Below are 22,708 nucleotides of genomic sequence, written 5' to 3' on the forward strand. Positions count from 1 at the left end.
TAATCTTGTTCTAGAAACAACACCTGTTGGAGGAGGAAGAGGAAGGAAAAGAGGGAATGGAGGAGGAGGAAGGAGAAGATGATATTGCGTCCGCCACCCCACAGCCTGCAAGTGCCGATGCTATGCCATCTCAGACAGCATGCACATCAACCGTTCGATTCTCTTGGTGGCACGGGCGAATCGCTCGCTCTCGAGCTGAACACCGATCTCGGGTACTGTGAATCACTCATCATCTCCTGCGAATTTTGCATCAAATGTTGGTGTCAAATATGTTGGCAAGTTGTGTGAACACCGTTGGTGGTTGAGGATGATCAGGAAAGCTTACGGCGTGTGACCGTGAGGCGTTGTTGTGGAACAGGGAGCTGTGCATGCTGCTGCCGCCGCCACCGCCCCTGATAGAGCCGCAGTACTGCATGTTGTTCTCGCCGAGCGCGCGCAGCCGGTTGAGCTCCGGGAGCACAACGGTGCCGAGGTCCGGCCGGTCCTTGCGGCGCAGCTCGTAGCATCGGATGGCCATCTCGGCAAGGCATTGAGCCTCCTCGACGGGCCAGTCATGCACGGCGGGGTCGAGCATGTCCTGGAGCGCGCTGCGCTCCAAGGCGCGGCCGACGTGGTGCGTTAGCCCCATTGGTGGCTTCGCCGTGATGATCTGCAGCAGCATGACACCGAGGGAGTAGACGTTGGACTTGACGCCGAGCATGCCCGTCTGCTGGTACTCCGGGTCGATGTAGCAGAACGTGCCGGCGGTGGACGTCATGCGGTACTGTGTCACGGTGTCGGCGACGGATGGCGGCACGAGCCACGCCAGCCCGACGTCGCTGACCTTGCTCACGTAATTGCGGACCATTTAGGATGTTCCCGGGCTTGAGGTCGTGGTGCACAAGAGGCTCCGGCTTGGTCTGGTGCAGGAACAGCAGCCCGGTGGTTATCTCCACGGCGATGTGGAACCGGTGCTACCACGGGATGACGGGGCCACCGCCGCGCCGAAAGAGGCAATCGTCGAGGCTGCCATTGGCCATGTACTCGTACATGAGATAGCCGTACTCTGGGCAGGTGCCGAGGAGGAGCACCATGTTGGGGTGGCGGATGCAGCTGAGCACCTCGACCTCCTGCTGGAACTGGGACCTGCCCTGCGCGGCGTCGGGGCAGAGCACCTTGATGGCGGCTGGCGTATGGTCGAGGAAACCCTTGTACACAGGACCGTACCCACCCTCACCGACCTTAAGGGCATCGTTGAAGCGCTCGGTGGCGCGCTCTATCTCCTCGATGCTGTACCGGCGGTACCGGACCTCGTGTGACATGCCGCCGCCGCGGTTCTTGCGCTCCTCCGCCTCCTTGAGTAGCTTCTTCTCCGCGCTGATCCGCTTCTGTACCTCCATCTCCGCGATCCGCTATGACGCCTCGGCCGTCTCCATAGCCGCCTTCACCTTTGCCTTTTACCGCTCAATCATCGCCAGTGCAAACTCCTCTGTCAGCCGCGTGTCCTGCGTCTTCTGTTCCTCCTCCGTCTTCCACCGCTGCAGCTCCATCGCCTTCTGCTTTGCAGTGAGCGCCTCCTTGCAGTCCGTGCTATACATGTCCATAGTCTTCTTGAGCTCGAGCCGCAGCCGGTTCATCTCCGTCTCCACGTCATCCTGCATGCACGCATGAACAGTCAACTTCATCCACGTCATTTGATTCTCTCAAGGTGGTGCTGAGGTGAGCTAGGAGGTGACCATGACGAGTGAGCAAAAGGAGGAGGCGCTGCTCTGCGAGAAGGAGGTGTGGTCGATGGCACCGAAGGAGTCGCCGCCCCACTTGCTGGGCGTGCGCGACATCTCGAAGCTGTGATCGTAGCTGTCCGTGGAGCCGATTGACATCCGCGGTGGGACCATCGTCGGGTGGTGGTCGACGCTCCGGCGGCCGGTGCTGACGAACGAGATGTTCGCCGAATCCGGCATGGACAGGTGGCTGAGGTTGACGTACGATTTCTTAGTGTTCCCCGTGCCCCCGCGCGCGAACGGTGACCGGATGTAGTTGTCCACCCGCGGCATCTCGGCGTGGTCGTGTCCCCTCGACGACGAGGACCACCGCTGCGATGGCGGCTCGAGCTTCGGTGTCGTGGCGGCGAGGCTCTCGCACTGGATCTTCGATCGAAGCGGCGACACCCGCAGCATGGCGCGGATGGCGTTGCGCGTCAACGAGACCTTGCCCTTGTTGATGATGTACACCCTGCAGAAGTCTGACGCGCCCTTGGAGATGGTCGTCGGGATGTCCGCCTTGAACCTGAAGCCGCCCCTCGTCGTGGCGCCGATGACCAGCTTCTCGATGGCCGCGTTCGCTGAGAACTCGATGATCGCCTTGGCCACGTCGTGCTCGTCCAGCAACACGTCCTTGCACTGGATCTGCACGTACAAAACATGTGCGCACCATACATCACACACCACAATTCCCCTGCACAGCCATCGATGGCATGCGTGCACTGATGATCATGACACGTACATCCTTTTTGGTGTAGAAGCAGCGGAACGGTCGGAAGAGGTCTTTCATGTGCGGGTCTGTCGGCTGCTTGAACCCGGCGTCGTCCTCCACCCCGCCCGAGGTGCCCTTGGTGTTGACGTGGACGAGGACAATGGTCTGGCCCTTGTGCACGAGCGAGTTGATGGTCCACTTGAGCGCATTCTGGCTGTTCTTGTCCTTGTCGATGCACACGACCACCAGCGGGTAGCTCGACGTGTCCGGCGACTCCCTCCCATCCTGGTACCTCCCCATCGGCGAGATTGATTCAGCTCACAGTCACAACGAGGAGGTATGGTTCTCCGTAGCTATCTGCGTTGTGCCATGGCCTGATCGATCGAGGAGAGTGGAGGAGGGGGCGCCAGAGGGGCCGAGAGGGGGGGGACTTCATCTTCTTCTATTCTGCTCTGGATTCACCTATATTATTAAGTATTCCATTTTAGGGATGTTGTGACTATTTGGGGCCATGCCAACCCAAAATAGGATGTACCCCGTTCAATGGCTGGTCACTGAAGGGAAAAATAACTCTGCATGAGGGTGTGGATACATGCGTTTTCTAGTCCATCCGTTATTCTCACCTGATATCCATCTATTTGTTGATTCTCTTACTTAATCTATAATTTTTTCACCTATCTCTCTAACACGAATCTCAATATAAATGAACGGTCCTAATAGCCCATGCATCCAAAGGGCTATCCCTTTCGGTCACTAAATGTCTCGCCATCCTCTCATTTCGGAATTGCTCGTGTTTTTCATCTTGTTCTTGATCCCTCCTCAATGCAGACGCTGTGAGCCACCACCATCAAACATTCACGCATCATGGCCGCCCCCTGATTTGCTTGGTGGTTCGGTGGCAAGACTTGACGTCCTCCCCTGTCCTACTTGGCACAGTGAAAGGACGATCCATCCACATCCTCGTGGCGCACCTCTGCACTCTGGGAAGACGTTGGGGACCAGGGTTCATGCTAGCATGCTGCACTCGGTACCATCCTGTTGGATTCTGATTTTTTTTTTCTCTAAAGGATGGCACGAGCATTGCTGATTTTATATTAGAAGAAGAGGATTGATCCAGTTTATGAGGGAAATCAGACCCGAAAACCATATAACTGATCAACTACATGATGATAGGATGACACCGGATCAACCACAATTGAACAACCACAAAACAGTTCACACACCACTCAGCACAGCTCTACAATGACGAGGTCTGGCGCCAGTCATCGTTGCCCAGCTCGTTGCAAATGACACAACAACTCCAACTTCCATAACGGACCACGACCCTTAACCCATCATCAACACGCTCGCATCTTTAGTAGTGCTACCTACTTAGGAGATGTCTTTTGGGGTGGTGCTTATGGGTACATAGCACTACCCATCTTTTGTCGCTCATGTGTTTTTCTACTGTATAGTGACTCTAACTCACTAGGAGACGAAACTATATTTTCTCCTTCTAGTGTTCGTTATGTACATTATTGTGAAATTATAATCACTTAAAGACTTGTAATCTAATCTTATTACTCGCTCTTTATTATGTCTTGATATGGTGAATCATGTTATAAAGATATGTGTTCCGATCTTGGATATAAAACACATACTGGGACTAACAAAATTGGATTATTGTTTATCATCATGATCGTGATTGTGTAAATAATCGCCTTAATGATTAATTAGAATATAATTTGGACAGTTCCCCACAGCAGGTGAGGCTGGGTGTCGCGGTGAGTGAGGATGGGTGGCGGGTGAGGATGGGCGACAGGTGGGCTGGGCAACACAGGTGGTGCCTAGGGGCAGTGGTGGGACTAAGTGGCACGTGTGGAGATGGAATTTGGGAATTAGGGATGTGGCTTGGTGTGGGGCGTGAAGTGGATTTGGCCGGAAGGAGGTTTGTGTTGCGCCCGCCCAATACTTTGGTCTAGCGCCAATTTTTTTTCTATGCGGCGTCTAATGTTTTCGCTCTCACAGGAATGTTTGGTTGGTTCGAGAACTGTGGTACATTGCCAATTGATACAAAGTTGTTGAACGCCGATGCCGACATATTGTGAGCTGTCGAACCTATACCAATAGATTTTCTGTTGGAAGAAGCAACGCCGACAGTTAATTTGTTGTCTCCTGTGTCAATTGCCCACATATGAATTGATGGTGAATATCACACATTTTTCGACTGATAATTTGATAAGGATACATCATCTTTCCTGATAGATCACAGTTGGGAAAAGTGGGTCACGGATTAGTGTAATTTTCCACGTACATGATTTTTTACCCATTATTTGTACATTCAAGGTCTCACGAAAAGATTTTATGTTTGCGTGTCAACAAATTTCATTGTCTTTCTGTCTAGCAAAACACTACAGACATCTCTATCTTGGCATGAACCGATTTGCAAAATAAACAAATGAACAAGATTGAGAGAGAGAAAACTCTTGTGATTCTGATACTCTACTGATGACTCACCTGATGTACACATGAAATTCACAAAGAGAGAGAAGGAATCATCCTTGAATGCATCAACAAAAATGACGCAGCCAGGTTCATTCAATGAACTTCAGAAATAGGAACGATGAACTCATGGAGTACACACAATGCCGCGAAAAGTAAACGCATGCACATTATTTCAGTTGCCGGCAAGGAATGTACACATTGCCACCATTAGTGGTATTATATGTGCATGTCGCCATACTCGAGATCGGAATCCAACGTACCTGGCCAGCTGTAGCCAGGCGAGGGAGCTTGTGGGTTCTGCATGCAGGGGGTATGCACTCGCGCCACTAGGTGAGGGAGCTCGTCAACAAGCACTCATGGCCACTCTTGGTCCATTGCCCACCACACAATGGCCCACCCGTTCTCGTACACATCTAGGAGTAGGTGCTCCGATGTGAGGCACAAGGTGAGAAAGTGAACTCGTTGCTGTCGTGTGTCCACTGCCGCCCATCGGCAAAATCTAGAGGTCTTCGACCTGCAGGACACAAGGCAAAACGAAGGCGCTGGTGCGGCTTATGAACCCACAAAGCGTGCGAAGCACTTATGCGGAGCATTATAACTATTGACTTACACAAAAATAATTTTATAACACTAACAAACGAACCTACGTACATAAACAAACATAAAAACTGTATGCACCTTAGACCATCTTAAGCTGGATCAGCAAACTCACGCCCACATTACTGTATTGTACTTTTTAACAATCGACCAGCTCACGAACACTCCGACGGAATTAGAATCGTGCACAACAGTGATACGGCAGTCGAGCTTCGACAGTCGAACGGCAGCAAATTTACGAACTAAAAAAGCAACCCATATCACTGTTTACATAGGGTGATGGTGGACGGAAGAAATGAGGAAAGTAATAAAAGTTAGAAAATAAAATAGCTAATAAGGATGAAAAAAATAGAGGCTGTTATTATAATGTTAGATAATACTATAATAATAGTAAATCAACCAGACTAGAACAGTAAATCCATCCTGGGATGGAAGAGATCTGGAGAACAAACGCACCCTAAGCTCTCTTCCGGTGACATCCACCCAGAACCCTAATTTTCCAGCCACCCAAGCGTGATATTTAGCCTTACCCATCAAAAAAAAAGGTGACACAACCAAAAAGATTTCTCGGGTCAACTGGCAATTGAAATGCATCATTCATTCTTGAGCGGTCGACAAAAATCACAACCATGCAGAGGCACGAAAATAAACAGCATAACCATATTGCCCGGTACGCAGAGTAACATTCGCCGTTAATGATGATAAACAAACAAACAAGACAAAATAGCTTTAATGTTGGCATAATATTACGACAATGGTTCATCCATTTGACAACAAATTTAGGCAAACTTCCACATGTTTAGTTGCCAACACAGCATAGGTTCACCAAAATATGGCATTTTGAGCTCAAGACAAGAAATGCATGAACATCCCTATCTCAACAAAACCTGCATTTGACAACACAAAAACAAAACAAAAAAATTAGCGAAGATGAAACAGGAAGTGTCATAACTCATAAAGTAGTGGTAACGGCCACAAGTTAAAAAACGCATTCTGTTAAAAATCATGCCTAGTAGCAGATGGCTTACAAATTTAGAGCATAATAGGGCAAATTTATTAAAGATAATCATATCAGCCGCAATGGTAGTTACACGTTGATTAATCCTTACAGATGCCACTGTAGTTACAACTAGTCTACTGCATAAAAAGGTAAACAGCAACATTCTCTAAACATCAGTACTTATCGAAATATGTTTAAGAAAATCTGCTGATTTTAAATGAACAAAGCCAAGTAACAAGTCTAAAGAGTTAAAAATAGGAACCATAATATCCTATGCACAGGGTGTCAACACGATAAGAACTGGTGGCAAATATCATTGTAGAGCTCCAATGTACCAAAAATGCCATGATAAAATTGGCTATATAAACGACATAAGACCAAACAATTTGATAAAAAAAATACAACTGGGAAAAAACAAGTTGGGGCTGCCAGTAATAACTATTTGAGATTAAAAAATGTATATTTCAAATAAACTACTCAGGAGCCTTAGACGACCAAAAAACAGTGAACCATTCCAAATCGGCAAAATGGAGAGTTTTAATGCAATGTTTTCCTAGCAAAAGGTGCTCAGGCACAAACTTAGCAGGCTAAATTTCCATAATAACAGCACACGTCCTAACAATCATAATTCTTAATGAGCTGCTTTCTCAGCGAAGAAATTATAAGCTCAAAGAATCCAAATAATATGTGCCATTATCAACATGAGCATATTAAACCACAAAAGTGAAATGGCCATATTACACAAGTAAATATCCATACTGTTTGCTGCTACACACAATAAATTCACATGATCTTATTCTGCCACACTACAAGTGAAACGACGCACAAGACAAACAAGATGTTTGTCCGACGGTCCTAGGATCCAGGAGCTAATTCTTCGTCAATCAATAAATAAATAGGAGAAGCCATCGACCGATGCTAACCTTAGATGCTGCTCGGGTACATGAACACTCTGACTTTGTGACCCTGTACCCATCACAGAACACTAACATTAGCACAAATCATGAACCAAGAAGCACCACATCAACAATGGTAATAGACCACTAATATTAGACGTAGAAGACGAAGAAGCAGGAGTGAGTGAGCCACTGACCATGGAGGCCGGCGGGAGGTTGGACTTGAACTTGGCGCGGACGACGCCGGAGTTGCCGTGAGGGCGGGTGACCTTGCCCCAGATGCACCGGTAGTGGGTGCCGCTGCTCTTGGTCTTGGCCTTGTAGATGTACGCCATGCGCTTCCCGCTGTACCACGCGACGTCCTCCTTCGTGTTAACCCCCTCGATCTGCACCAGCGAAGTGTTCTCGTACTGGTTCGACTTCGATCTGCATCACCACCACCGCCACCGCCACGCATTAGCGCCATCGCACCAAGAAATGACCAGATCCTGGTACTGCAGACGAAGAAGTCGCGGCGAGACGCTCACCTCTTGTATCCAAGGATAGTGCCCCGGACGTAGAGCCTGACTCGTTGCCCCGTGCGTCCCTTCACCATGGCCGCCGCCTGCTTCCTTCCTGCGTTCCGCCGCCGGAGACGAGAGCTCGTGGAGTCGGGGATGACGATGGGGCGGCAGGCGCTGGAGGTGGCTTATATGTAGCGAAGGGCGGGGAGACGGACTGCTGAGATCGGCTGGTGAGTCTGAAGGAACGGTCCAGATGTTCCGAAGGGTGGGTCTGAGGAAGCTAGGGTTTAAGGTCGCGAGTTTGAATGGGCCCGGCTGGTGAATAGGCTTGACTGTTGTAGGTGGGCTATACTGGGCCGGTTCGGCAACATAACGGAATTTTTTATGTTTTTAAAATAAAAATTGAAAATATATGCGTACATTTTGAAAAATATATTTGTAATTTTTTGATTTAAAATATAAAAATAAAAAAGCTCAACATAACAGCCCGATTGCAATTAGAACGTCTAATCTCGTGGTCTCGCTCACACACAGGAAAGCGTAGCTTCTTCCATCCTTGAGGAAATTGACAATTTGCCACCTTAATTTTTTACCTTTAACTATTTGTCACTAAAAACATCGACCACTTTGATTCCATGCTATTTTGGCCAATTTGAATGGTTATTATTTTCCTTTACCCATCAGGACCATGTCAAATGGCTGTTCTACCCCTCTGATCAAAAGGAAACACCTGACCAGGGTTCGAAAATGCGATGATATGGGATCGAAATTCACGAAATCCGACCTATGTGAGCCGCATCGCGTTCATAAACCGGCCGAATTTTAAAATTTGAATTCAAAAAATTCAAAAAAATATAAAAATCACAAAAAACTTTAAAAATACTAGAGACAATTCTAAGATCTTCTGTGAAATTTTCTTTCAAAAATAATATCATTTGCACCATATTTTATTTGAAGTAAGTTTGAAAAAGAAGAAAAATACTAAAATAGGCCGTATGAACAGGATGATTTGGCTCATCACATTAAGAAAAAGTTTAACATGCAAACACATATGTAGAGTATATCTTAAAAGGATCTTTAAAATTTGTTTCACTTTATTTAGAGTTTTATTAATTTCTCCATGATTTTTACAAAGTTCACACACATAAAATGAGCATGTTAAGAAACAACACTATAATTAGCTTTTATATGTCTACCATTATTTTTCCTACATAAAGCATAGTATATGTAAACTAATAAAAGTAGTTTCACTAATTTTAGAGGTGTGATAGGTTAGTTACGAATTAATCTAGTTGTAACATGTTTACACAATCCTGCATGTTGCGATAACTATTTCATGAGTTCATGTATTTTTAAAATGAATAGGATCATGTAAGAAGACTAACAAAATTGGTTTCATAATTTTTGGATTAGCAAAGAATTAACTATACATTTAATTATATTTATAAAATATATTTTCTCATAGAAAGTATTCAACTTTTTCATGAGTATAAATATTATTATCATGTAGATCATGTTACAAAAGAACCAACAAAATTTGTTTCACTTGATTTGAAACTCAGATGAAATAGTTATTGATTTTACAAGGGTAAGCTGTTTTTTTTTTTGAACTTCACTGAAATTTAAGAAATGTGTTTCAGTTTTCGAAGAAATGTGTTTGGTTTTTGAAGATTTCGAGCGGGTTTTTTGACATTGATCGAAATGCGAAGAATGTGATTGTATATTGGTAGAATTCATTCGAATATTGACAAAACTGATTGCATTTCGGGAACCTGATTCAAGCATATTTTGCCTCGGTCAATCTGGTTTGACCACACGAATTCGTTCAAAATTTTCAATTTTTAGGTCACATTACCTGATATTCAGGATATATGGTAATTCAACCGCCCTGGCATTTCTAGCTGACCTCGTATTTATGAACCCTACACCTGACCTCATCTAACCGGACCAGTTCATTCCTCCCCTCGTTCTTCTCTCGTGCATCAGTCGGACTGCAAAACAGCAGATGCATTTTTTTAAAGAAATATTTGTGCAAAATTAAGCATGACACAACATAAAGGATCAGATCTCACAGAAAATAAACAACACCGTACATATATAGTTCAAAGACTAATATTTTCCATACACATATTATCGATGTATTAGTAAACGAGTATCGTGACAAACGGACTCCAAAGACTAATATTTTACATACACATATTATCGATATATTGAGTAAAAGGACACACTGACAAACGGGTTCCGTGAGGAATATAACAGTCAGAGGCATATATTTTCTAAAATTAGCCGGTCATACGAACAGGATATGATTCTCACAACCAGTACAAGTTATATGCGACTAGTCTCCATGTGTCATCACATAAACCTCACTAGTTGCAGAGTCAAATTTGACACAATCTGTCCAATCATATTTATTGGCATCCACTCAAGTGTTTTTCTTCTTCAATGAACAAAGTCATGGACAATGCAGAGGAGTATTGTCTCGTCTCGTAGCATTAAATGCTACAGAGTGGAAATTTTGCAAGTCGATGCGGCGTTGCACGATGGACGGGACATTGTCAGCAGGCCAATCAAGCAAATGGTTAGGAACGGTTCTCCGTAATGATGGCTTGAGTTATATATTATGATGAACATGATCTTCTGTTTGGACCTATATGTAAATTCTTATCCTCCCTACTACATTAAGAGATGAGAACCCCGTTTGTAGAAGAGGACAAATCAAGTTTAGCAACCAGCTAGAACTACATATGTAATCAATTAAGATCCTCCATAACACAACACACATAACTTATAGCTATTATCCTCAAGAAGACCTGAATCTGTATAACTCCCTATGTCCCTGAATCCATCGTACGCGCACACATCAATTCCTGAAACGCCGTTCATGCACCCGATGTCCAGCATACTCTGAAATCATTACCAAGGACTAACCATCGATATTTGACGCGCCATGTAGCGGGGCGTGTTTTTGTCGTTTCATCAAGTTTGAAAAGTTTGAGCAAGTTACTCATGACTGGATCCACGGCAACAGCTGAGTTCCATTCCGAGGACATCGACCGTTGTGAAGTATTCGTCATGGGGTACGACTTGGATGAACCTGGTTTGCTTCAGGTATGGGACACCGAGACGGAGTTCGGGAGCTCCGAGACCCAATGCGAGGTCTGTATGATGGACCATGCAACGGGGGGTGCTAGAGGCCCTCACGTCCAAAGTGCCGGTGGCGAACCCCTAGCTATACGCCCATAGGGAAATCAGTTTGACGCTGGACATGCAGGTGCTTCAAGACAACCCTCTCATCCCCAGCATCGTTCCGAGGAGTCCCTGCACAGGCCGCAGTATACAATGACGTCATCGCCTAGGCCATCGCTCCACCCAAGCGTCGGGGGCTCCCCTCTCACAACTTATCATCGCTCCGCGCCTAGCGTCTCGACTACGAGATCATGACGTCGACGCAGAACCTACAGACCATGTGAGTATCACAACACACATGACATAGAACTAATTAAGATCCTCCTTAATACAACATATATGATGTAGAACTATTATTCTCTAGGAGGCCTGAACCTGTATAACTCCCTGTGTCTCTAAGTTCATCGTACACGCACGCATTGATTCATGAAACGCTATTTACGCACCCGCTGTCTAGCATACCCCGAAAATATTTTCAGGACTATACCTCGACATATATAGTGACCAATATTTTTAGTAGTAAATTGTTGAAGCCAAAGATTAGGGTATCAAATAGGGAAGATCAAGGGGTTATTTGGTTTTTTCCTAACAAGCCAAATCAAATTTTGGTTATGCTAAAACTGGAGTTATACGAAAGTTTAGTCATGCCAAGTAGTACTTGGTTTGAGCTCAAGCCAAAAATTTGGCTTGCTAAAAATAGGAGTGGCCATTTTAGATGTCAAAATCTTGTCTAATTTTGCTATAGAAAAAATTTAGCTAGCCAAAAGTTTCAATCGCAGTCAAATTTTGGCCTTAGCCAAACGGAAGCCAAATTTTGCAAACATGAACAAAATTTAACTTGCCTTGTTGGGGTTGTTTGGTTTAGACACAAATTTATCATGGGGGGTGCAAGCCAAACTTTGTCATGCAAAAAATCAGAGCCATCAATTTGGTGGTTAGGTTTTGGCCAACATTGACCTTCAAAATGAACTAGTGGCCAAATGAGATGGGTGCCAAGCCAAATTTTTGCACTCAACCAAATGATGATCAAATTTAATCAAAACTCAAATTTTAGTTTTGCCATGTTGAGCACAATTACAAATCAAACAGACCTGTTGAGACGAGATCCAAACAGCCCCACATTTTCCCTCTCCGACTGGTGCACAAGAAGCGTGGCTGTTGGCTGCAGCCTGAAACCGTCCACGGACTCCTGCACGCGCGCACCCAGCCAGCCTCCCTCCGGCGCGGCCTCCCGCAGGCGCCGCTCCGGCTCCGCGCGCGGTCTAGCGGAGACGCGAAGTGGAGCGGGCACCCACAATCCGGGCGTGGATCGTCTTCTTCCGTCGGTAAGTAACCCTAGCTCGCTTGGGGGCGGATTCCCTTGTTCCCAATCAAGTTCGAACCATTCGATCTCCATTCGGTTGGTTGCGGAATTGTGTGCTGCGTGGTGCCCTAGGAGTCCAATCCATCCATTCATGTCTCGATTAGGTTGCTCTGCCTCTTCAGCGCGCAAGCTTGATCGATCTCAGTTGGTGCCACACTTGTTGGTGTCCAATCGAGGTGTCGGTACAGTTTGTTTTCCAAAATTTTGGGGTTTTAAGCTGATTCCGCCCCTGGTCGCATGCCGTGGTTCTCTCGTTGGTGGTGCATTCACTCCCCTCGGCTCTGCGCCTGGCTCACGCCCTCTCTGCCCTTATATTTGGTTGGTATCAGTTGCCATTATCTTGAGAAAATTTAGGTTATTACAATGTTATTGTGCTACTACAGATTTTGACTGCATTCAAGAGGTGCCACGTTTAGTGGGGCACTAAGGCGACTTATGTGAGTTCATTCTTGAATCACGATGTTAGGTCGTCACATTAGGTTAGCACATTAAGTTGATCATTGAAGAACAGAACTATTATCTGGTTTTCAAGATCATTTTTTTTTGTTGTGTTTACTAAAGCTGCTCTTTTTAGTTACTCCCACATTTCAAAACCCTGTAGGATACACTGGACTGCTTGTCTTCCACTATTTTTCTCTTTGTTTCAAAAACGGAATTACCTGGATTGGTGAGATGTAAATTTAAGGGAATTGATAATGGACTCTGTGGTTATTGCCGCTAGGCAGCAGCTCCCCAAGTGTTCTGTACATTTGTGCAACCAACGAGCCCACTACAGCAGCCATAGCATGTAACATGTAGGGGCACTTGTCCAAACAAGTTTCAGATTTCCATTTGAGGCATTAGGCACCTTTCTGCATAATCCAACAATCTTCCCTTTTGAATTTATTCTTCAAATACTTGCACAAATATCATTCTTCAGTTGGACAAAAAGGGATGAATGATGAAGGTTTTGATCATCATCTTCATCCTTGAATAATGGAATGGTTTTGGTAATATTGCTTTTTTATGTTTTGATATTATATCTATGATGTAATCGTTTAACTATTTATATATTGGATGTTTGACTTAAATTTGACTTTATTTACTACTTAATATTTTTCCAATTATATACGAGTGTGTTATGCCTGCCATAAGCTATAAAAACATTTTAAACAGCTCACAACTATGCTTTTGCTATGTGCCAATAAAACATTGGCTATGTGTGCGCTAAGTGTAACCCTAGTTTTGTGCTATACTATCTTTTTTTTTTTGCAAGGATTGTGCTATACATCTTACATGGGTGCTTTATCGTTGTATGTTCTTGCGAAGTGCAAACACATTGTGTTTTAAGATCACTAACGCAATTGTTTTCACCTTATGGATGGCAGGTTGTAGGCAATTCTACTGTTTGGTTAAACCACTGTTGTATCATTGAATATGGAAGTCGATGATGACGTGGATGAGGATGACATGGATTTTAACCCTTTCCTTAGGGAAGGATCTCCATCTGAGACCTCGTCAAGCCTTACCTTGGAGGCACAATGTGAGGAACATAATTCTGACAATCAACTAAGTAGCAAGATATATCCGCAGAACAATCAAACAAGTGACAGTGTACTTCCTCAAAATGGATTGTCATCCAAGGGTGTTTTCGAAGATTTTTGTCCAGAAAAAACCTCAACCCAGGTTAATTGTGAGCATGATGAAGGTTGCTTGAATGGATTGGAAAAGGAGGTGTTGCCAAGCAAAGCTGCTTGCTCTTCAACAGTGCAAAATTCTCATTACCTGTCGCTTGAAGCTAGTGAGGAAGATGCAATTTGCAGGCGGACGAGGGCAAGATACTCTCTAGAAAATTATTCACTTGAGGAATTGGAGACCTTTCTCCAGGAATCAGATGATGATGGTGATCTGCAGAATGTTGACGAGGAAGAGGAATACCGCAAGTTTCTTGCAGCTGTCCTGTCTGGTGGAGGTGATGACACACAGGCTTGCCACGGGGATGAAACCCAGGATGAAGATGAAAATGATGCAGACTTTGAGCTCGAGATTGAGGAGGCCCTAGAAAGTGATGGTGATGAAAATGCTGAGAACTATGAAGATACAAATGGTAGAAAAGAGAAAGATGGCCGTAGGCCTCAGACTAGGCAGAGGCGACCATTCACTGAGTTGTCTGGGCCAGGTAGCAATCGTCATGAATCAACTAAAACTCATTTAAGACCGATTCTGCCATATATTCCACCTGCATTACTGACTCCTGCACATGCTTTTGGATGGCAATATCCTTCCCAGAATGCTCTTTTCCCTTCATCCTTAATATCAGTAACCTGTGCACCTTTAGTAAGCGGATTTTCTGATCGGCAACTTGGCGAACTGCATGTGTTGATATATGAGCATGTTCAGCTCCTGATCCAAACCTTCTCCCTATGCGTTCTCGACCCATCTAAACAAGATGTGGCTAATGATGCTAAAAAGATGATAGTTGAGTTGGTTGGCTGTCGTGATCAAGCATTGGCTACGAGCGCTCCTCATCGGCAATTCTTTTTTGAATCACAGCATCTCTGCTCATCATCTAGTTTTGTTTCTTCTGAGAGCTCGGAATGCCAATGGATGCCATTAATTAAGTGTCCTGTTATATCCATCCTTGATGTCTCACCACTTCAGTTGGCCCTCAGTTATTTAAGTGATGTCGCGACCGGTAAGTTCTTCAAGATCGCTACATGGGCTAATTTTTCATACTGTTCCTTATTTTGTTTGTCACCACATTGACTTTGCTTTCATACTGAATTAGCAGCTGTCGTGAAGTATAAAAGAAGCCATGTGGATGGCACTGCTGACAGAAACCGCAGAAAAGAGCCTCTGTTTCCTTTACCAGCAATTAACAGTCGCAAAGATGCGAACAATGTTTCTCAAGACAGATCGAATAGTGTGCCCACAGCATCATCTCTTTCATCTGGGCAGTTACAGCAGAAGAAATCATTAGCTGCTACCCTTATTGAGAGTACTAAAAAGGAGATGGTTGCCCTTGTTCCATCTGACATTGCAAGATTAGCACTGAGATTTTTTCCACTTTTCAATTTTTCACTGTTTCCTCATAAGCCACCTCCTGCAGCTATGGCCAATAGAGTGCTTTTCACTGATGCAGAGGACAGGTGTGCTTTACTTCTTCAACATTTCTTTTGAAATAAAACTCGTACATAATAGATTCCCTTTTTTCTTAATTTTATCGCATCCATGGATTTCAACACTTTCTTGCCATCTTGACTTCAAAACATAAGAAATCAAGGAACACTGAGCGCAGAGGTTTTGCACCCTTTGTCAAAGTGTGTAGTGTGTACTGTTTTATTTCTGTATTAGTGGCTTTGATTTATGCAAGTTGTGTGTTAATTTCCTCAACTTCTGTATCATGACCATTCCTTTAATCTTATATTAAACTTTCCTTGAAGTCACCTCCTTTTGTGTGGTTAATGGTATCAAGTTCGTTCGCTGCATTGTTGTTACCACCTGCCTAACGGGACATCATGTGTTGCCCTTTGTCAAGTGCGTACTTGATATGATACCTATCATTTTGTTTCACGGTTATTTCAATCTTAGTTTATCTGTTGCAGATTATTAGCTCTAGGGCTTCAGGAATATAATAATGACTGGGGAGCAATACAAAAACGCTTTCTTCCTTGTAAATCAAAGCATCAGGTATTTTTATTGCTCAGTTTGCGTGTTGCAGAATTTTACTTCAAGCCTCAAAAGTTGTTTTTTAATTTCTTTGAGTGATCTTACTTTTTAAATATTTTGTCAGGCATAGTCAGAATAGTTGGTATTTTCATTATTTGTTTGGTGGAGATGGTGCCTGCATTACTCAGTCTAACGAAAAACTTTATGGGAGTACTGAAAAACATGGAATGCCTTTAAGGAATCAGTATTATAAAAGTGTTATTTTGATTGCATTAGCATGACAATGACATTTGTTAACCTGCTGGCACGATTAGTGGGCTAAAATTTTATATCTGTTCTCAATATAGACACATCAGGTTGATTTTTCTTCAATAAAGAATCTGAACATGTAGATGTTCAAAAAAAAATTCACAAAGCTCTGGTTGCCAATTTACAGTGCTTTTCTTTTGATTACACAAGCAAGTAAGCTTGATCAGATCCCTCATCCTCTAATCTCTGCATACAATCGCAGCCCAAGACCATTTGTTCTATTCATGTCTATTGCTTAGTTTAGTATCTTAACTAAGTTATTAGTTACTCATAATCTTTGAGATTTCCTTGCTGTGGACTTGTGGTGTGTTTTATGTCTGTTCAGTGACATAACTTCTTTGGTGCAGATATTTGTGAGACAAAAGAACCGTAGCTCCTCCAAAGCTCCCAATAATCCAGTTAAGGTAAGTATTTTGACTTTTTCCATTTACTGGAAGATAGATGTTCAATTAATTTTTATGAGTCTTTAGTGTTCAACAATGTGCTCAAGGTGTCTGTCGATTTGCATAGTATGGTGTAACAGTTCATGCCATCTTCTGGTTTTGAACTGGTCTGTAAACAATAAATATAGACCTTTATAGAATCCTGCAGTGTGTAGGTAGTGAAGTTTCTGCAGCAGCACTTACACTAATTGGAATTGTCGATAATTTTAGTATATCCTCAATCTGCATATCTATACCATTTTTCTTACATGCCAACAAACTAGTAGGATGTTAATTAAATTTCTTGACAAGATTAGAAAGAGCAAACTTTGATATTATGGACCATATCACATTTATTTAATATCATACTCAGAAGCAAACTGGGAAGATGATTTTTTTTTTTATCAAGTTCTCTTAGCAACATATGTTACTATGCTTGGTGCTCTACGATTCAACCTCTGGCTACTGAATTTTTCATAGAGTATGTCTGTATGATGTAAAAGAGTTTGTCAGCATGCTCCCTTGCTCAAATACTGTTCTGGTCTGGGTTGACATGATAGTTGGTCATGTAGTGGTTGTTATGGTCAAATCCATCAGGAAGTGAGATGTTGAGCTCTTTGACTACTATCTTTGGAATAGAAGTCATCAGCAAAAGTCAACATAGCCTTCCAAACTAAGTATATTCTTATCTGAATTAATGCAGGAGGTGCGCCGTATGAAGACATCTCCGTTGACAATTGAGGAAATAGAGTGTATCCGGGAGGTGATACTTTGTCACTGCAGGCTATCTTTTGTTTCCGTGTATGATTTCTATTGCTTATCTTTTAGTACCTACTGTTGATGTCAGGGGCTGAGGATGTTCAAAAATGATTGGACATCAGTTTGGAGGTTAGTAGTGCCACATAGAGATCCTTCACTGCTCCAACGTCAATGGAGAGTTGCCAGTGGAGTCCAGAAATCTTACAGTAAAAGTGAAACCGCAAAAGAAAAAAGGCGATCATATGAAGCAAAGAGGAGAAAGCTGAGAGCATCAATGCCCGATTCAAGAGTAGTCTGTGAGCAAGGGGTTAGTATGTTTTCTAACCTGTAGGGTATTCAAATAATATTTTAATTTCCATTTACAATGATGTCGTTGAGCATAATTTTTATTGTGTCAATTACAGGCTGATAACAATGCTTCTGAGGGTGTTGAAAATGATGATGATTCATATGTCAATGAAGCATTTTTGGAAGACAGAGATAGGAGCATGAACATGACACCTTCTCAGCTGTCATTATCAAGAAATGCTGGAAAAAGCATGATAATGCAGTCAGGCACAAGCATCGATGAAGAATGTGGTGCTACAGGTGGTAACATTGAACCACGGAAGGGGAGTGATACAAAACTTGATGTAACCACATCATATATACCTTTTATCTCTTGCACTTCTGATGGCCCTTCATCTGTGAGAGCACCTTGCACTACAGCTCCGAAGGTATCATGTGGTTCTCTGGACCAACTGCAAGCTTCCCGATTGTGTAAAGAGAAAGGTAGTTGTGTGGTCAAGTTGGCCCCAGATTTACCTCCTGTGAACCTTCCTCCTTCTGTCCGTGTGATATCTCAGGTGGCATTTCATCAGAATGCAACACACTTTAATGGCACCTCAGATAGTGCAGCAAAGGATATGTATCCTGTGCCACCTCTAACCTTTACAGAAAGTGCTTATAGACAGCTAAATCTGTTCCCTGATCATAGAACTAGTTCTAGATTGCAGCAGAATGGGATTTCTAATGAAAATAATACAGAAGATGGTGCTGAGCAAGATTTTCAGATGCATCCTTTGCTCTTTCAATATCCTCGAGATGTGCTTTCATCATGTAGTCATCCGGTTCAAAATCTTATTAACCATTCAAGAAAATATGATCTTTATCCCTTTGAGAAAGTTCAAGTTGAGAGAAGTAAGAACCAGACTACAGGTTCCACCGAAAACGGAATTACTGTAAATGCTAACACTATCGATTTTCATCCTCTCCTGCGAAGAACTGAAGTTGAGATACATGATGAAATACCAGAAGATGACTACTACCATCACTCTGTTAATCAGTCTGAGTGTAACATGAGGGAAGCTCAAGCAGATGACTCATCAACATCTGGGCAAGCATCCGCAAGCCCATGCGAGAGGGAGAACAATATTGACTTAAACATTAATTTATGTTCTCCAATGGAGTTAAAAGATGCAAATGACTTCAGATGTACTTTTAGCAAATCAAATGTTCAAGATGAAGGTTCTAGGAAGGACAAAGCTAGCGTTTCAGAGCTAGAGGTTGTAAATGTTTGTTCTCATCATTGCATTCAAGAGCCTAATGAAGAATTAATGCAAGGTATTGTAATGGAACAAGAAGAATTAAGTGATTCTGAGGAAGACAGCCAGCATGTTGAGTTTGAATGTGAGGAAATGGATGATTCTGAAGAGGAGCAAGTTCAGGGTGTGGAATCCTCTCTGATTCAAAATGAGGTAATGTTTGGATTCATGATTCTAGTATGGCACTATTATGATTTTTTTAATTTTACCATGGTATTATTAAATATGCGTGCATCTGAGTTTTTTGGGCTGCTTTTTCACGTCAGGAAGTTATGCTTGTATGGCTTTGCATCCTTGGACTGATCTAACTTGACAAGACATATTCTTTACAATGTTAGTATGACAGATAATTGGTGATGAAATCACTTTTTTTCCTGGATGTACTAAATTTGTCTGAATATTTCTTCTCTGCATGTTACTCTTTTATTTCATTTTTCCTGTTTTCATTTTGGTTTTCTGACGTGTTTAGATATTTCCTTGTGCAGGGTACCTCAGCATCAGTTGTTTACGGGGAGTTCCATGGGAGCAATGATCAGAGTCAGATCCAGCAAGGATTAGTTCAAGTGGGTAAACAGGATGCAAGTTCAATGCGGAATATACAAGGTTCTTCTCGGTCCGCAAGGGCAAAGTTGAAGCCAGAAGCTGCAAAGCGCACAGTATCAAGGGTAAACCAACGTTTGTCCACTTCTTGTACAGGTGAACCTAGCCGGACCAAAACCAGAAGCTCTAATATGAAGCAGGGACAGACAAGTGCTGTACGCAAGTCCAGTGATTCAAGGCGAACTAGAAAAATCCCAGCCCCAAGTTGAAGGTCTATCTAGCCTTTTATTCCTGTGCTGCATTGGCCAAATTACAATGGCGGAATGGCTCAATACAATCTGTTTTTACTCACATTGTTGAGTGGATTAGAACTGACGACTATGCAGCACATGCTGGAGAAAGAGACCTATCGAACCTCTATGGTCACTTAGTTTGGATTGTTGTGTGAACAGAGCAGAGAGTGGAAGAGACCAGACCTGAGGAATTCTGCAGTTGGATAGCAAGACTGAAGTGGTGATCTTGGCCTACAATTTGGCGCTCAACCTGTGTTTGCGCATCAACTGTTGATGGCGTGAGAAAGCACTCCCATTTTGAGCAACCATGGTGGACATAATGGAATGATGAGCTAAATTGCTCAGATTGACTTGGGAGTTTTGTACCTCGACTCCACAAAGGTCAACATTAGCCAATAATATGCTTTGTAATATCAACCATACAGGTTGGTGGTTGTATGCGCGTTCATTCTGTGTAACTGTGTGAATAGAGAAATGTAGCTGGCCTGCCGCTATTTATGGTGTCGCCCATTGACAAACAGAGTCCAATGCACTGTAACGACTCGGCATTGCTGAAAGGCATTGAGCTGCATATGGGCCTCTAACGTGTAAGATGATTGATTGTATCTTCTTGTGCATTGTGAGTATTCGTTATTTCAAGTCGGGATGTTCAATGCATGTGATAAATGAATGTATTTCAGGCCTTTCAAATGAGTAGCTATGTAAATGATCCAGGTTGAGATGAGGTCATCCTCTTGAGAGGAAGTGGTGTCGCAAAATTCTTAATGCTCCACTGACAGGATGACACTGTTCGCTGCTCAATATGCCTTCCATGGACAAATACAATTCAAGAAATATTCGTTCAACATTCAGGAACCATATATTCAACAATTTCCGGTCAACAAACATCGGACGAACTTATAATTTGCATTTAGGATCTACTCATATGATCTGCATCCAGTTGTGCTACATTCCAGAATACCAAAAGCAGAACAACTCGAAAGAAAATTAAAGATTTCATCTTGTTGGCTGAAGCAGCTGACGGCTCCCTGTCAAGCAGCAGTTCTCCCATTACTGACCTCCAGTCCCTTTCCTAATCGTACGACCGTCCTGGAGTCTGAAACCAAGTTTGCAGAAAAATGACAGATCAAGAAATCAGGTTACTGCAAGTGCCCATTCGGCGTTGCAACAAGCAACAGCGCTGCATCATCAGTCCAGACTACCAAACAAGTTGGTTGCGATGTCGAGCACACCGATTTGAACCTAACAAGCAAGGAAGAAACTGACAAGGCGTTTGGAAGATTATACGATGGTGAGCAGGACTAGGATGTGGGCTACCTACTAATAGCGATGGTGTAATCAACGTTGGAGCCAGTTGGTTCGTTGTCCTGGACAAAAGTTCAATACTATCACCCCTTAGGGCATTACCAATTTACCATGCATCACTTTGGAAAATGATGTAAATGATCATGAGAAATTCTTAAAAATATTTGGTTGGTTGGGGCATGATATTGTCAATCTTCATGAGAAATTTTAACTGAAAATACGATGCATGTCAGGTCAGGATAAGCAAAAGAAAAAAGAGGAAATTTCGATGAATAGCTGTACATTTATCCTTTTCCCTTTTTCTTTGTGTTTCCGAAGTTCCTTTCAGCAGAATTTGTCATCTGTGTTTCTCAATGTGTACATCAATTTTACTTTGTTTTTTTTTTGTGGCATTACAGATTGCTTTGCGTCAATTTGTCATTTTTTGGAGTATTTATGATCATTTCTTGGAGTATTTATGATCATTTATCGTTCTCTAATGCACTACTTACATTCATTTGTGGGGGTGCCTGTTCTCGAGTTGTGAAGTCTTGTTGGTGAGATATTTTTTGATAATTTCCTTTCTTCTCCAACTAAATTTGTTCCTTTGATATCGTCTTTGTTTTACCTGTTGAGACCAAGATTTAGATATCTTGGTAAAGAACGCATGATCAGACCATCAACAACATCACAATTGTTCTTAATGCCAGTACATTACTTTCTTCACTATTTAGTCGCCGTAACACTGCAAATCAGGTCCAACTGGTGCAAGGCGCAAATCACACTACATTTTAATGCGAATAAGTTGATAGTTGGTATGAACTTAACAGTGAAGCTTTCCCTAAAAAAAACTTAACAGTGAAGCTTAGTTGTAAGCTCGGCAGAATGGCATGTTAGTTGCAAACTAGTTTTATGATACGCTGTGATAACACTTGTCATGGAAATATTTTTTCTTATACGTATCATATGGCTAACAATCATTGCGATTTTATATTTATCAGTTGTTTTCGCTAGCTGTATGTAAGCAAAAATCGCGGAAGCCAGTAATATAAGACCATATTAGTATTCCACCGAATAAAACAAAGCAGCCTTTGCGTGTGCTCAATATGCCTTCCATGGACAAATACAATTCAAGAAATACCAATTCAACAATTTCCAGTCAACAAACATTCCAGAATACCAAAAGCACATCAACTCGAAAGAAAATTAAAGATTTCATCTTGTTGGCTGAAGCAGCTGATGGCCCCATGTCAAGCAGCAGGTCTCCCATGAAGCAGCTATCTTATCTAGCGTTCATTCGTCAGCTATTGCTATTGCCTGCGCTGCGCAGATCACTTCAGGGGTACTAATGGACTGACAAGTCAACTTGATCAAGAAACTCTCACGC

The 22,708-nt window shown here is 43.1% G+C and overlaps 2 protein-coding genes and 1 pseudogene across 6 annotated transcripts; 1 reads left to right on the forward strand and 2 right to left on the reverse strand.

Moving 5' to 3' along the window:
* Positions 1-250: 250 nt before the first annotated feature.
* Positions 251-2,751, reverse strand: LOC133927554 (U-box domain-containing protein 35-like; annotated as a pseudogene).
* A 3,505-nt stretch (positions 2,752-6,256) lies between these two features.
* Positions 6,257-8,119, reverse strand: LOC133926401 (large ribosomal subunit protein eL33w). Its single transcript, XM_062372329.1, has 4 exons — positions 7,956-8,119; positions 7,626-7,854; positions 7,456-7,498; positions 6,257-6,419 (listed from the first exon to the last, which is right to left on the reverse strand). The coding sequence occupies exons 1-3, from the start codon at positions 8,021-8,023 to the stop codon at positions 7,457-7,459; spliced, it is 339 nt and encodes a 112-aa protein (XP_062228313.1). The 5' UTR covers positions 8,024-8,119; the 3' UTR covers positions 6,257-6,419; position 7,456.
* Positions 8,120-12,235: 4,116 nt separating this feature from the next.
* LOC133926403 (uncharacterized) lies at positions 12,236-20,676 on the forward strand. 5 transcript variants are annotated; one of them, XM_062372331.1, is made up of 10 exons: positions 12,236-12,445; positions 12,588-12,801; positions 13,851-15,157; positions 15,251-15,611; positions 16,068-16,152; positions 16,788-16,844; positions 17,566-17,625; positions 17,710-17,928; positions 18,026-19,357; positions 19,690-20,676. In XM_062372331.1, exons 3-10 carry the CDS (start codon positions 13,900-13,902, stop codon positions 20,011-20,013), a joined length of 3,696 nt encoding a protein of 1,231 aa, XP_062228315.1. In that variant the 5' UTR covers positions 12,236-12,445; positions 12,588-12,801; positions 13,851-13,899; the 3' UTR covers positions 20,014-20,676. The 5 variants fall into 5 exon arrangements, with proteins under 5 accessions (XP_062228315.1, XP_062228318.1, XP_062228314.1 ...); XM_062372334.1 differs by lacking the exon at positions 12,588-12,801 and having other exon boundaries at positions 13,851-14,107; positions 14,171-15,157; XM_062372330.1 differs by lacking the exon at positions 12,588-12,801.
* Positions 20,677-22,708: the final 2,032 nt, after the last annotated feature.

The sequence above is a fragment of the Phragmites australis genome, chromosome 8 (assembly GCF_958298935.1).
Source record: "Phragmites australis chromosome 8, lpPhrAust1.1, whole genome shotgun sequence".
Taxonomy (NCBI): domain Eukaryota; kingdom Viridiplantae; phylum Streptophyta; class Magnoliopsida; order Poales; family Poaceae; genus Phragmites; species Phragmites australis.